Here is a 15,462-nt window from a genome sequence, read left to right on the forward strand (position 1 = left end):
TTTTTAGCACAGGGCCAGGTGCATAGTAGGAAGCCATAAAATGTGCAGAGATGAATCCCATTCTCTCTTTTCAGGATTCTTCTTTCCTGTTATTTTGTACTATTGGCTTTCTGTTTCTGGACTTAGACTTTTGGTTTCTTATTTTGTCTACTTTTTTTCTTAGATATTTTTCATAAATATCAATTCTAACAACTGTTTTATCTTTTGTGTATTACTCTCGCTGTTTGGTTCTGCAAATGATGAGTTTGTTTCCATTTTGTGGCAAAATTAAGGCTAGATTCAGTTGTCATTATTTTAAATGTTATCAATTACCATTTTAGTATTGTTATTTTTTGTGGGGCTGCAGATCAAACCCAGGACCTCAAACATGCTAGGCAAGGACTCTTCCACTGAGCTATAACCCCAGCCCTACTATTTTATAATTAATTACTACGGCAGGTGTGTATAACTGAAGATGTGGTTGAATGCTTAAAGAGAAAAAAAAAACAAAAAATACAAAAACTCCTCCTTGGAAAAAGGCCATTTAACTGGGGTGATGTTTTTGCTATTCTTCAAACTATCTATCTTTGTAGTCACTATAGTATCTTTGTATATATTTATTTTTGTACTCAATAGAGTATAAAGCTGTTATGTAACATTGTCTTCAAAATAAAAAGAAACAGGTGCCGAGGATGTAGCTCAGTGGTTCTGCTGCTTGCCTTGCAAGCGCAAGGACCCGAGTTTGATCCCCGGTACCAAAAAAAAGAAAAAGAAAAAAAGAAATGTAAGTCTTTAAACAATACTTGCTCATAGTAATACTTACTAGTCTTATAATATCTCCAGTAACAATAATGAAATGTTTCCTAAATATCATCTTTCAAGTATTTTTAGTGTGAGTATTTAAAAACTTATTTTTGATTATCAGGGCTTCAAAGACAATGTGTACCGTAAAAGACGAAAGTATTTTTCAGAGTTGGCTATGAATTATAAACAGTAAGTATATTATCTATGATAAAATATCCAACTTTGGGATCATTAAATAAATCAATAGAGCAAATTGTGTTTAATTTGTAAGTAGAAAATAAAATACATGCTACTGTGTACTGATTGCTAATTCAGAATAATTCCCTCCCTTTCTCTCACTAGCGGAGACCCCATTCCCAAGGTTGAATTCACCAAAGAAGAGATTAATACCTGGGGAACTGTTTTCCGAGAGCTCTACAAACTCTACCCAACCCATGCCTGCCGAGAGTACCTCAAAAACTTACCTTTGCTTTCTAAATATTGTGGCTATCAGGAAGATAATATTCCACAACTGGAGGATGTCTCAAACTTTTTAAAAGGTATCAAGCAAATTGATTTTTGTAAGGGGAATGTTCAACTGTGTTTTGATCATGACTGCATTTTTAAAAGAGGAGCAAAGTCTAGTTGGGTAGGAGTTCAGAATTTTTCTGCAGCATGTCCTGTAGTGTTGCAATCAGAATTTGGCACCATGCTTGAAGAGACCCAGTCGTAACCTGGGGCAAGGGGAGAGCAAAGTGAGCAGAATTATAAGTGAGTTTTGTAAACTTATCAATGGTAAAATTTGAAAGGTGTTTAAGTTGGAGATTTAGGAGACATTTATTAAATATTTGAATATTTGAAAGCCATTTAATGTAATAGAGTAATAGTATGTGGCCCTAAAAGTAAGGGACTGTTGGGTAGAAACTGTAAGCTTCCACACAGAGTGGAGAGTATCTCATTAAATGAGCCATTTGAAAATCTGAGAGGCTCCTGAGATAGTCATCTGCCTATCCATGGAGGTGTCCTATAAAAGCGCCACACCTGCGTGTCAAGATATGGTACCGGGAATCCAGGCATCTTAGGGAAGGGTGGCCTAGATGATTTCTGAAGTTCCTCTCTGCATTAAGATTCTATCATTTTCACAAGAAAGATGTGCAAATAAAAACATAAACAAAGGGGAAGAGAAAATTTATTCTTCCAATTCCTCATACTCATTTGGTCCAGGCCTCTTTGTTTTTTCTAGCTAGCATAGAAAGTAAAATGATCAGTGATCTCCAGGATCAATAGTACTTAAGAAAAAACAAATATCCGCTGTTACCTCAGCAGATTAGAGACCTTAGTAAAAAAGAAGTTATGTTTTTGACTCAAAGGGCCTTTCTTTCTGTCTGTCTTTCTTTCTTTCTTTCTTTCTGTCTTTCTTTCTTTCTTGTTTCTTTTCATCATAGTTGAAATTTTGAGTTTTTATGTACATTATTAACAAAATAATCTATATAGCCATTCAACACCTTAACTTTTATTATTCAAAAAGTACACACAATGTGCTTGCTTCGGCAGCACATATACTAAAAACTACATACAAAACTAAAGATAACTGAATAGGAAAGGGCAATTTTTTTTCTACATGAGAAGAAATCTTGTAAGTGGTTGCTACAAAAACTAGGCTTTTAAAACATAGTACAATGCACTTAACCTTAATGGGCTTACAAAGTTGGACAACTACGTGCTATAGGAGTTTTGATAAAATCAAATTTGCATGAAATTTGGAGGAAATACTTTGTTATGGATACAAAACTGAAGCTGTTATCTTGGGATCTGGAACCTGTGCTGGCTGCAGGATGTCTTTGCTGAAGGTGATTCAAGGGCAAGCGTCAAAGACAAATACCAATATTAAAAGACAACTCAAAGGGGCAGGGATTTAGCTCAGTGGTACTGCACCTGCCTGGCAAGCACAAGGTCCTGAATTTGATCCCCAGTACCAAAAATAAAAAAGACAACTCAAAGAAAACACCAGGTCGAAGAAGATACAATGCTTATACTGTCAAATATGGTAGCCACTAGGCATATGTAGTTGTTTAAATTCTAAATAATTAAAATGAATTTAAGTTAGGGCTGGGGATTTAGCTTAGTGGCACTGTGCCTGCTTCACAAGCGCACGGTCTTGAGTTCAATCCCTGGTACCAAAAACAAACAAAGTTCCTCAGTTACACTAGCCCCAATTTATTTGGATAGTAACTACATATGGTAGTGGCTGCCTTGCTGGAGAGCACAGAACAGAACATTTCTGTCATTGTGGGAAGTTCTTGGACAGTGCCTTGCTTCTCAGAATGGGACCATCCAGCGATGAGGCACCAGGGTGGAGCTGGAGTACCAGGGTTGTGAGAGTTTGAAATGCAGGACAAGTCTGGAAATTACAGAGGTCTCCAGGACACTGACATCTAGTGGCAGATGTGTTTCACAGTATGTACAGTCTTGCTAGTTGGGGAATGACAGAACACTAGCCAGTGTAGGTAGACAAAACAAAGAAACTGCAAAAGATAGTACTAGCAGGCTAGGAATTTAGCTCAGTGACATTGATTAAAAAATGGTTCCGATCTAAAATAATAAGTCTTTTTACTAAGTGTTTGCAAAAAGAAAGGAAGCCTGCGAAGACCAGAAGGTGTAATACAAGGAGACTGGGCCCTTAGCCTACCTTTACTGTTTCCTTTGTGTCCTAAACATATTATTGTCTGAGCTATCACAATAAGGAGAAAATCTTTAGCTCATGTTGCGTACACAGAAGGAGATGTGATACGCAAAAGGTCTAACTCATTGCCTGGCTGCAATAAGTGCTTAATAATAATTGGTTCCCCTTAACACATATGATAAATTTTAGTTTCCATGTACTCCATCAAAGTCTGCACATGTAATGAAGATTTTCTGTTTTCCTCTCTGCCTTACAGAGCGCACAGGGTTTTCCATCCGTCCTGTGGCTGGCTACTTATCACCAAGAGATTTCCTATCAGGTTTAGCCTTTCGAGTTTTTCACTGCACTCAGTATGTGAGACACAGTTCAGACCCTCTCTATACCCCAGAGCCGTAAGTAGTTACATGTCAGCCATTCATTCATCAAGTGCTTATTTGTAATAATGGTATCCCCTTCATGTTTTCTTTTTCAAGGATTAAATGAATCAACATCTGTGAAGCATTTAGAATAGTGCCTGGCTCATAATGTATGTTCCAACATTTAGGCATTATTTGTACTATTAATCAACTGCCTGTTAGGTGCCAGGTACTCATAGAGCTTTTACTTTCATGGAGGAGATGAATAATAAATAAATTAGTAAATGCATATCTATATTATGTCAGACAGAGATGGGTACCATGGAGACAAATAAAGCTGGGAAAGGGGATGCAGGTGTGTATGTATGTGTCACTGTTATGTGAAGGGTGATCAGGAAGGGCCTTGTTGAGAAAGTGCCATCTGAGTAGGGGCCTGATTTGGGTGGGGGCTGGGACAAGGGCATGTCTGTGGGTGTCTGATATGTATATGTAAGTGTGTCTGTACATGGCCAAGATTTTGAACCTCAATCATTTCTTTATTTGGTTGGTATCCTTTGGGACCCATTATGACCTGGTCAAGTAGAATAAGAGTAAGATTGGATTTTGATTTGACTGAATGATTATACATGTGTGCTAAGGATCACAGTATGAAAGACTTGTTCCTCCATTTCAGAGATACCTGCCATGAACTCTTAGGTCATGTTCCACTCTTGGCTGAACCTAGTTTTGCTCAATTCTCCCAAGAAATTGGTCTGGCATCACTTGGAGCTTCAGAGGAGGCTGTTCAGAAGCTGGCAACGGTATAAAGCTGGGAAAACTCGTATAGTGCAGTAATTCTCGACTGGGTACAAAGTATGAGTGTTTGTGCAGTTTAAAATTTCATATCAAAGATAACCATTACATTTTATTGCTCAGAATATTTAACTTAATTAAACTAAGATGTATAATTGAAAGTGTTCTCAAAAAAAGAGATAAGAGGGCCTGGGATTTAGCTCAGTGATTCCACCACCTGCCTCGCAAGCGCAAGGTCCCGAGTTCGATCCCTGGTACCAAAAACAAGAGAGAGAAATTTTAATGCTACTAGTTTGTGTACCTTTTATTTTCTAATAAAAAGATAAGTTCCATAAAATTATGCTAAAAACATTTTGAGCACTAGGTACAAGACACTGTTCTGGAAATAGAAAGATGAGTAAGTCCTGGTTCCTGTCTTTAAGGAGCTTATATACTACTTGAGGGTTCAGTCATGTTCAAATGGGGTAAGGACTATAGAGCAGTTTGGGAGTACAGAGAATTTGCGGGGAGGTTTCATAGAAAAGGGACCTCTGTCCTAGCTGATGGAAATGAGTACTGTAGCATTTGGCTGTTCCAAGAAAGGAAGCATCTGAGGATGAGGGTACATGAGGCAAATCAAGGAAGTACTTGGTGAGTCTGGGGAAATGACAGGAAACTGGAGCAGAGTGAAAGGGTAGGGGAAGTGATGTGAAGCAGGTTGGCTGGTTGGAACAGTGCTTCTCAAATTGTGATTTGGGAATCCTGGGGGTTTCTGAGATTTTTCACAGGGTCTTTGAGGTTGAAATCATGGATAGGTAAAAGATCCACTGAAATGGAAAATGAATTTTAATCTAAAAGATGGAGTTCATTGACAGAGTTCTGATTCCACGTTATCCCCGAACTTTAAAAACACTACCATGTGTTGAACTTTGGTATATTTCAAAGGAGAATATCCATACTTATCTAAAAAGGGTATTAAAATACTCTACCCTTTTCCAACTACATAACTGTGTGAAGCTGAGTTTTCGTCATATACTTTAACCAAAACAACATATTGCAATAGGTTAAATACAGAAGCAGATGTAGCAATCCATCTGTCATCTACCCAGGCATTAAATAATGTCTAGCCAGACATTTAAAAGATTTGTAACAATGTTGTTAATTAGCCTGATTTAATAATTCCACATTGTATACCCAATGTTTTTATATGATTATACTTTGTCAAAAGAATTAAAATATAAAAAAGATTTTAATGATGTAAAACAATGCTACTTTTGTAAAAATGGTTATTTTTATAAAAATGTTTTTTATTTTACCATAAAATGGATTTACTATATTTACAATTAATATTTACATTTTTCAGTTTTAATTTTAATATGGTTAATATAGCTAGCTATAATTTACATATGAAAAAAGATCCTTGTAATCCTCAGTAACTTTTAATTGTGTCTAAGAATCTTCAGAACAAGTTTGAGAAGTGCTGGTTAGAATGAAGCCAATGGGCTGGGGATTTAGCTCAGTGGCACCGTGCCTGCCTTGCAAGTGCAAGGTCTTGAGTTTGATCTCTGGTACCAAAAAATAAAATAAAATTAGGCAAATTGTGGAAAGACTTGTGACCTTTGTCGTGGGTCTTCTTTATTTTGGGGGTACTTTGGACCAGTGACTAAGAGTTGAAATTTGTTATAGACAGAGTCACTTGGGATGTGAAATAATATTGATGTCTTTTTGCAGTGCTACTTTTTCACTGTGGAGTTTGGTTTGTGTAAGCAAGATGGGCAGCTAAGAGTCTTTGGTGCTGGCTTGCTTTCTTCTATCAGTGAGCTCAAAGTAAGAGTTGTAAATCTTTGCACATAACTTATTCACCTCATATAATTGCTATGACCTGAAATAGTTTTTATATTTGAACAAGAGCCTCCTGTGGGAAATACTTGGGGTGACAGTAAACACTGCTTTTTTAATTTTAATTTTTTCATTAGTACACATTTGCAGTGCATAATGATGACATTTGTCATGGAGAGTTGGTACATGTGCACAACACATCTTAATTCTTTTATTTTATTATTTATTTATTTATTTATTTTTTGGTACCGGGGATTGAACTCGGGTCCTTGCACTTTCCCTGGCCCCTACATCTTAATTCTTTAAATAAACATTACTTGAAGGGCTGGGGATTTAGCTCAGTGGTTTTGCTGCCTGCTGAGCAGCGCAAGGACCCGAGTTCGATCCCCGGTACAAAAAATAAATAAATAAATAAATAAAATATAAATAAACATTACTTGAAGACATTTGTCTTGGGGCCTGGTTGTGGGTGGGCCCCTGGGGGCGTGACCTGGAGAGGTGTGTTCTTGTCCCTGGCTCCTCTCTCCTCTCTGCTTCTTGGCTGCCATAGGCTGAGCACCTTTTTCTCTGCCGTGAGCCTCTGCCTTGCTGTTTCTGCCTTGGAGCAAGCTGGTAATATAGTAAAACTGTGAGCCAAAATAACATCTTTTTTTTTTTTTTGATATCGGGGATTGAAGTCGGGCCCTTGCGCTTGCGAGGCAGGCGGCAGAACCACTGAACTAAATCCCTGGCCCGACACACCATCTTTTAAATAAAAATAGTTTTGAAGCTTTTGCTTAAAAAATATTGCTACTGCCTCATCATTTCATCTTTCCTGGTGCGCTAGCAATAACTTCTGTACTTGTGAGGGAATTATTTGATATTTATTATTTATCCAATGAATGAATGAACTTGTTTCAGTAATGCCTGTGAAACACTGTCCAAGGTACTGTTTCGCTATCAAGGAGCCTGCCACCTAGTGGTGACTATAAGTCAAGGATAGAAATAAGTACTGCACCATTGTGTAGAAAGTAGGCGCCATAATGCAGGAATATGTAGAGTTCCATGGGTGCCTCTGACATGGAGAAAAGAATTAGAATGAAGCCACAAAGATGATCTTGGGGTCCTTGTGAGGAATAGCAAGCCATTTGTTTTGTTGGGGTAGAATGTGGATTAAATAGAGATGTAGGAAAGAAGTTTGAGGTTGTAGGTTGAGGCCATTGGATAAGTATTAAGTGCAGAAGTGTACCAATTCTGGCAGCTGTACAATCTATGAAAATAGGAAGTGATCTCTGATCCACTGACTTTTTTCCCCTAGCATGCACTTTCTGGACATGCCAAAGTAAAGCCCTTTGATCCCAAGATTACTTGCAAACAGGAATGTCTTATCACAACCTTTCAAGATGTCTATTTTGTATCTGAAAGCTTTGAAGATGCAAAGGAGAAAATGAGGTAAAGTATATCTTTTTCATGCCTTCATTTTCTTCTGCAATAGATCAGTCAAGTAATGGTAACAACCAGATAAGTTGAGAAATTCCTTCCCATCAGAAAATTTGTAGTTTAATAGAAAAAAATAGACTGTCTACACATTGCTACATAACAATATGGAAAGTGACAAGAGCCCAGAAGAGATATAGATGAAAGATAGTTCTGCATTTTATTCAAGAGCAATTCATTTCATCTGGGGGAACAGGAAAAGCTCAGTGGCCTGTGAGAAAAGTCCCAAAGCATAGATAGTATTTTAGATATGTTAAATTTTAGACTTAGAGCATACTTTAACTATTAATCAGCTAAGTATGTGATTAAGAAAAGCAAGAGGATACTGGAGGCAGAGACAATTTTGAGGAGATTCTTATAGAACTTCTGGAGAAAATAAAAGCCTGAACTAAAATAGAGGTCGCAGGAAAAGGAAGGACTACAGGAGCAGAATCAACAAAATAACATTTGATGGAGGAAAGATATGAGGTCATACTGTGAAGCTAGGGATAGAAAGAGGTTGAAGACATGCTCTTTATCTTGCAGCGATTACTGCAGTAGGGGAGGTAGGCCACGCATAGGACAGAGTAAAGATGCCAGAGGGGCTTTCTTTAGCAGCACATATGGCACCTTTGTGTAAATCAGGAGTGCCCCCCTCTGGGTAAACCAGATAGATTACAGCCTGGATTTCAGCCTTTACTCATGCACAGTTATCCTCAGCTGCACAATTATCCCTAGGAGTCTTGAACATGATTTTTCTTGGGGTTCTAAATGAAGGTTCAAATGGTGACTTGATAAAGGAAGTGGAACTTTGAGGCTTGAAGAAAGGGTAGAATTCAAGTCATTTGAGAGGAGAGGAAGCTAGAGGAAAACATTCTAAGTGGAAAGAATATACATTTGCTGGAGTCAGGGCTGCTCCTGGCCTCCTTGTCTGCATGTGTACAGATGTAGTTACAGTTGTGTAAGGCACAAGTGGGGAGTCTGTTACGATGTGGCCAAGTGTCATTATGTATTGATAAAGCTACTGCGGTTGGTATCCTTAGTGTAGTTAAGAGATGTCTAGGGCCAGGGGAGTAGCTCTGTAGTAGAGTGCTTGCCTTAGTTGTGTGAGGCCCAGGGTTCAATTCCCAGCACTGTAGAAAAAATGCACGAGACATACACAGCAATAAATTATTAAGAAAGTTATCTACAGGATTTCCCCTAGTAATGTCAGGGTAGATGTGTCTATGCTACTTAGGTTTTCCACCTGTTGGATTCCAGGGGCTCTCTGCACATCCAGGTAAGGAAATAGATCAGATTGTTGCACATATATCCAGTGAAGCTTTGTCTTTTGCCTAGTATGTGAAATAGATCTGTTGTTTGTTTTCATCAACTCTCTGTCCTCAGAAATTGATGATCTCTTCTTTGTTTTCTTAAATAGAGAATTTGCCAAAACAACTAAACGTCCATTTGGGGTGAAGTACAATCCATATACTCAGAGTATTCAGATCCTGAAAGACACCAAGAGCATAACCAGTGCCATGAATGAGCTGCGGCATGATCTTGATGTCGTCAGTGATGCCCTCACTAAGGTCAGCAGGCAGCTGAGTATGTGACAGTCACCCTCCTAATCCAGAAGACATTTGAGCATCAATTCAGAGCCTGTGGGCCAACTCTTGCTTTTCCTGAAGACCTGATTGTGAAGGGACAGAAGCTTCTGGCAAAACAATATTCTCTAATCTCACTGCTTAATGAATCATTGGTCTCTTTTTTTTTTTTGGTCTTTGTTTTTTGTTTGTTCGTTTGTTGTTGTTGTTTTGTTAACTGCTGTAGTGAAATATAATTTATATACCATAAAGTTCCCTGACCACCTCTCTTTTTGAGGCCAGGGCTTGCTGTGTAGCCCAGACTGGCCTTGAACTTGCAGTTCTCTTGCTTCAGCCTCTCAAGTTGCTGGGATTACAGGTGCATGCCATCAAGCCCAAGTGACCACTCATTTTTAATAGAGAAGTTGTTTGGCCTAAAGAGTAGATCTAGTCTCCGTGTAACTCTTATTTTCTCCATCCTTCCTGAGTAAAATGAACGATCTGGCCGCTTAGAATACCTTGGTGAGTGTTGTGAAGTTGACCCCATATTGTTACCAGTGTCTGTTACTTAGCGCTGAATTTGTGCCAGCCGTGATCACATTCACTCATACACTTAAACTTAAGAGGGGACCAGCTCTGTCTGCTGCTAGATGAGTAAAGAGATCTCTATGGAGCATGCCCAGCAAAGTGTGCATAGTCCAGGTTCAGGGGTAGTGTCTTAATGGGATACAGCAGTAGGTAAGATTGGAAGGGTTGGTTGCGGTGTAATTCTTAGGATTAGGCTATGAATTTCACACTTGATTTTGTAGGCACTAGAAAGGCCCTTCCCAAGTGATCCTCCTCCTTGAAACTTATTCTTTTCTATGACATTGTGTCCTACTGGTTTTGTCCTAGATTATCTGTCCTACTCATGAGGCCCAGGGGACTGTGGTGGGGACGACATTTGGACGGCCTTGTGCTCAGACATGCAGTCCTGCTATCGCAGTGGTGTTGTCCTCAGGCTAGCAGGAGGCAGTTTTGTCAAAGGGAGAATTCAGACTGAGACAGTGGAGAAAAACACACAGTGGATGTTGGAAAAGCAACTGTGTACTTTATTTCTGAGGCCAAAAATAAGAAGGCAAACAGTAAGGGTAGAGGGGGAGGAAAAGGAATGTTAGAAACTTTGTCAAGAAGAGTATTTTAGTAGGTCTGAGCCTATAAATATGCAAAGGTTTCAAGGATCAGTTTTTTTTCTTCATGGTGTCACCTTGGTAACATAGGGATAGGCAATTGTGTTACCTTTTTGTTACTGTAGCAAAATACCTGAACAATCAACTAAGAAAGAGGAAAAATTTATTTTGGCTCACAATTCTAGAGGTTTCAGTCAATGGTTGGTTGGCCCTGTTGCTTTTAGGCCTGTGATGAGGAAGCAGATGCTGGGAACATCTGAAAGAGGAAAACCATTCACTTTATGTTAGGGTAGGGGAGAGAGGGGAGAGACTAGGGTCCCACAGACTGTTCAAGGGCATACCTTCAATGACCGGAACAGGTCCTGCTAGACCCTACCTCTTAAAGTTTCCACTGTCTGCCAATAGCACCAAGCTGAGGACTAAGCCTTTAACATATGGGCTTTTGGGGGCCATTTAGATGCAAACCTTAGCAGCAGTTGTGTTATAAATGGGTGAACCTGGACTCCCAGCGATATGCTGGGCCTCTTTAATTTGCTCTTTTTACTCCCCCATCCCCTAAATGGAGATGGACCTCAAGTTTCTGTCTGTAGCACTCTTCCTTCCACTATCTCTTCATGAGGATTGTCAGTCATACCCTTGAATTCAGTTTTAATTTTGGATTACTCATACATTTTCAGTTTTAACTCTGACATCTTTCTTGAGTGTTTTTTTGTGGTTTTTTTGTACCAGGGATCGAACTCTGGACCTTGTGGTTTTGAGGCAGCCGCTGGAATCACTGAGCTAAATAAACCCCCGGCCCCTTCTTTCTTGAGTTTTTGCCTCTTAATTCTAGCTGCTTGCTAGTTATTTCCATCTAGATGTCCCTCAAATTAGGCCAATGTCACACAGCATCATGTGGCCCCATTCACACTGAATGAAATGAGTTGTGCAGTGTGGCAAACCTGCCAATATCAAATTCAACAGGTCCAAAGAGGAACTCAGAATCACTGGAATATTCACCCCATTTGCTTTCTCTAATTTCTGGTGATGGTATATTAGGGGTCATATTTCAGTTGGTTGTCCTGGTGTAATCAGCTACTTAAAAAATCTCTCCCTTTATTTTTTCACAATAGTCAAATGGCATACCATTTAACATGCTTTATTTCAAAAGACCACTAGACTTTTAATCATTTAAAGATTTCAAAAGAAATTATGAAAAGTTTTAAAAACCAAATTTCATTTCATGTCATATAAGGAAACAGAATTTGGAAGAGTAATTCGTGCTACTTCAGATCTTTACTTATACATTTTAATAGCTAACAACTGTTAAGTATATGTTTGATAGTAAATAGATCTGTTAATCTAAAATCCTTTGAAATACTGATTCACTAGTTTGTCTACTTTGATGCAAGGAAATCTATTATAAGGAAACCCTAATAGATAGTAAATAGCAAATTATGCATGCAGCATCTATTATTTTCAGACAAATGTGATCATGGTGAAGAATCAGTTTGAATTTTAAAACAATGATATTTAAAAATCACTTTTTATGGGCTGGGGATTTAGCTCAGTGGTGCTGTGCCTGCCTCGCAAGTGCAAGGTCCTGAGTTCAATCCCTGGGACCAAAAAAAAAAAGAAAAAAAAATCACTTTATGACTAAAGAATATTAAAATAAATGTTATAGACTCAACCCTATATGTAATTCACAACTTCAGAACAATGGAAATATTTAATAATGATTTTCAGTTCTTCTTAAATATGGATTTGTGATATTTGGTAAGTTAAGAGTCCTGAGTCTTGGAATTTTACATATGTCTTTGGCTTTAAATATATGTCTTCAAAGCACCAAGGAATATATTATAATTACTCAAATATGAGTACTGTACAGTATTGAACCAAAAGCTTAGTTCATAATTCTTTACCAGTGAGTCATTACTCAAGGTTATAGTATCCTCTTAATTTTTGAAGAAAGCTCAGAAGTTAGTCATTCGAATGCCTACATTCCCTAATCCTCATATTTTGTCATTTGGAGTTACAAAGTAGTAATGACACATCAAAATGAATAGAATTATTGTTAATTTTTCTTTTGGTACCGGGGATCAAATTTGTTAATTTTTAAGTTGGCTTCTGAATTGGAAAAGAAAAAATCCTGGGATTCTCTAAAGGAACATTTAATACAGTCCATATTTTAATTTATAGAAAGTGGGTAAAGATACTGTGACCTCTTTCTGTCCAGTCTTTGTCTTACCATGTAATGTGCATTTATAATTTTTGTTTGTTATTCAAATGGATAATAAATAACAAAAATCATGCTTTGAACAAGTATTTATTTTTGTCAAATACACATGAAAATATTTAAATTTATATTAGCTATTAGTTAAAAAACTCCATCATATCTTTATACTTCTTAAAAACCTTATGGCTGTGAGATATATGCCTGAAACTTGTGACCACTTCCCAGGGTTCTTGGTGAAGCCTCGCTCTCTTGTTCCTTATCTGAAATATAAGCTAAGTCGACTGCACTGGGTTACAGGAGAAATGACATTGTGAGAGGACTTTGTAAAAACAAACTTTATTTTCTACATGTAAAGAATTGTTAGTATAGTCCTCTCCTAATCAGAGATTTCCCCCATAGCTTCTGGATGAGTTTATTTTCCTCCCAAGGAGGTTAACTTTTGCTTCTAGCAGGCAGTATAGGTATCTTGGCAGAGGAAGAGCTTAGTCCAGTTAGGGATGGAGCCAACGTGAAGCTGAGCTTCAGTCTCTGGGAGGATAGTCTATTTCCAGAGCATCTCTGTTCTCAGGGTGAAGCACTTTAGGGTTCCCCACTGAAATCTATGTGTGTTTACCAGGACTGTTGCATCTTCGGGGCCCCGAATGCCTAGTTTTGTTCCCTCCTTCACTCTTAGCACCTTCCTCCCCCAGCCCTGTAAAATTAGTGCTCAGTTTCCTGTCTGCTGCTTTCAGCCCAGATTTCAGCCTCCAAGACATTGCTTGCTAATTAGCAAGTGTTTCAGGGAGAAAAGTAGTGGCAAATATAATCTCCCAGCTCCCAGATCAGTAGTCCTTTGAGTTCTTGCTGCCCTGATAGCTCTCCAATGACTCAAAATAGATTTTAAAATATTTTCCACTAGGGCTGGGGATTTAGCTCAGTGTTTCCACCGCCTGCCTCGCAAGTGCAAGGACCAGAGTTCGATCCCTGGTACGAAAAAAAAAAATTTCCCATCAGCTTTTCTAGTCGTGTTTGATGAGAGAACTGGTCAGCAGCTAGCTAATCTTCCTGTATTAAAAGTCTGACCTTGGAGTAAATCATTTAATTTCATTGAGATGTTTTTATTTCATCTACAAAATAACGTACACTATAATAATACGTACACTAGTTATTATTGGGAGGATCAAATAAGATAATCAAATGGAGACATTTCTTCATCACAGAAAGATAGTCTGCGTGGGCTCCAAGTATTTTATACTTTTTCTTGTGGGTGGAAGTGGCATCTACAAGTGCTTCTATCAAACAGTTTAAATTTAGTCCCATTCAAGAACAGCAACTCAACCAGGCTGCTCATGGGAAGATCTAATCAGTGGCATGGACAGAGCTGGAAGAGTGACAACATCTCAACATTTCTAAGAAATTGTATTAAGGGATATCACATAATAGTATAACTGTAGGTTAGCTGAAATATTGATGCCATGCACATTCAAGGAGTGAAATTAGCAAACTGCGTCCTCACAGACGATTAAAGCTAATTCTGCCAGAAGGTAGTTCCTCTTTGCCCCTCTGGGTGAGATCTCAGCTCACACTTCCTTGACTTTGTTGCTCACTCACAGATAATAAGTAGTCCCTAGCCTCTTCTACTCTCTTTCTCACTTATATCCCTCCCCTCTCTTACTCAGTATTTAAAAAGTCCAGTACTGTGTAAAAATTTAAAGCATCAAACTTTAAGGTTAAGGTTTTCTTCTCTTCTAGAATCGAGAAAGCCGTTCATTAACTTCTTGTTTTCCTGCTCCTCTGACTCCTTCAGGGTTGGGAGGAGAAGTGGTAGCACAGGAGAGGTAAAGGGTAGAAAAGTTCTTTTTGGCTTGATACTATGTGAGTTGGCATCTGAGCTTTCTGTACATAGTAAGTTTTTAAGGCTGACTCACCTTTTGTGGGGGTTTTGGAAGACCACCCCATATGATTTCTTGGGACCTCTTGATGTGGGTAAATGGATCTCTCTGCTTGGGTTGTTGGATAACCTTTCTCAGCCTCCAGGAAACTAGCAGTCAACTGCCTTGAGGTGTCCTCTCAGTTTTCTAGAAATTCCCTTGGGCACGGTCTACGACCATCTCCTAGCCGATTCATTTATGCTCTGGGAACATTCACATGGACATTCTTTATCTCGAAAACCCCTGGCTGTTAAGACCTTCCCCATAGCATCAATTTCTCTATGCACAACTATCATGAACTGAACAGCAGCCTGGTGGGGTATGAGGGACATATACCCAGCTTTCTCAGGGGCCCTGCTGAAACACCTTTCCTTGCACATGAGATGGGCAGGGCTTACATCATACTGACAGCAAATCCTATCAGAATATACTATCAGGATTCTCTCGGCCTTTCCAGCCTTTTTCTTTCATTAAGTTTATCGGTACATTTTAGGTATACAATACAGTTACATTCATCGTTGGGATCTCGTACATGATGCATCTTGGTTCTTATTTTTTCCCCATTCTCCTCCCCTCCCTTCACCCCCTCCACCCTTCTCTATTTACAAAGACTTTGTTCCCATTTTTTCCTTTTTTCATATTTTTTCTTTTCCCTTCTTTCCCTTCCCCTACCCCTCCCACTTCCCCTACTCCTTTAGACCTTTTCTTCCTGTTTCACATTATCAATTATACCATTT

At 38.6% G+C, this 15,462-nt stretch overlaps 1 protein-coding gene across 4 annotated transcripts in view; it reads left to right on the forward strand.

The window, feature by feature from the left end:
- Window positions 1-12,875, forward strand: part of Tph1 (tryptophan hydroxylase 1) — a 58,442-nt gene extending 45,567 nt beyond the window's left edge. For all 4 annotated transcript variants that reach the window (XM_087211589.1, XM_087211588.1, XM_004851516.3 and 1 more), the window contains 7 exons: window positions 905-972; window positions 1,126-1,322; window positions 3,702-3,837; window positions 4,475-4,601; window positions 6,304-6,399; window positions 7,709-7,842; window positions 9,287-12,875. In XM_087211589.1, coding sequence (XP_087067715.1) covers window positions 905-972; window positions 1,126-1,322; window positions 3,702-3,837; window positions 4,475-4,601; window positions 6,304-6,399; window positions 7,709-7,842; window positions 9,287-9,461 — 933 coding nt within the window. In that variant the 3' untranslated portion in view covers window positions 9,462-12,875. The remainder of the gene's footprint in view (window positions 1-904; window positions 973-1,125; window positions 1,323-3,701; window positions 3,838-4,474; window positions 4,602-6,303; window positions 6,400-7,708; window positions 7,843-9,286) is intronic.
- Window positions 12,876-15,462: the final 2,587 nt, after the last annotated feature.

The sequence above is a fragment of the Heterocephalus glaber genome, unplaced genomic scaffold, assembly GCF_053883595.1.
Source record: "Heterocephalus glaber isolate CG9 unplaced genomic scaffold, H.glaber_assembly_v1.0 deba00001428, whole genome shotgun sequence".
NCBI classification, from domain to species: domain Eukaryota; kingdom Metazoa; phylum Chordata; class Mammalia; order Rodentia; family Bathyergidae; genus Heterocephalus; species Heterocephalus glaber.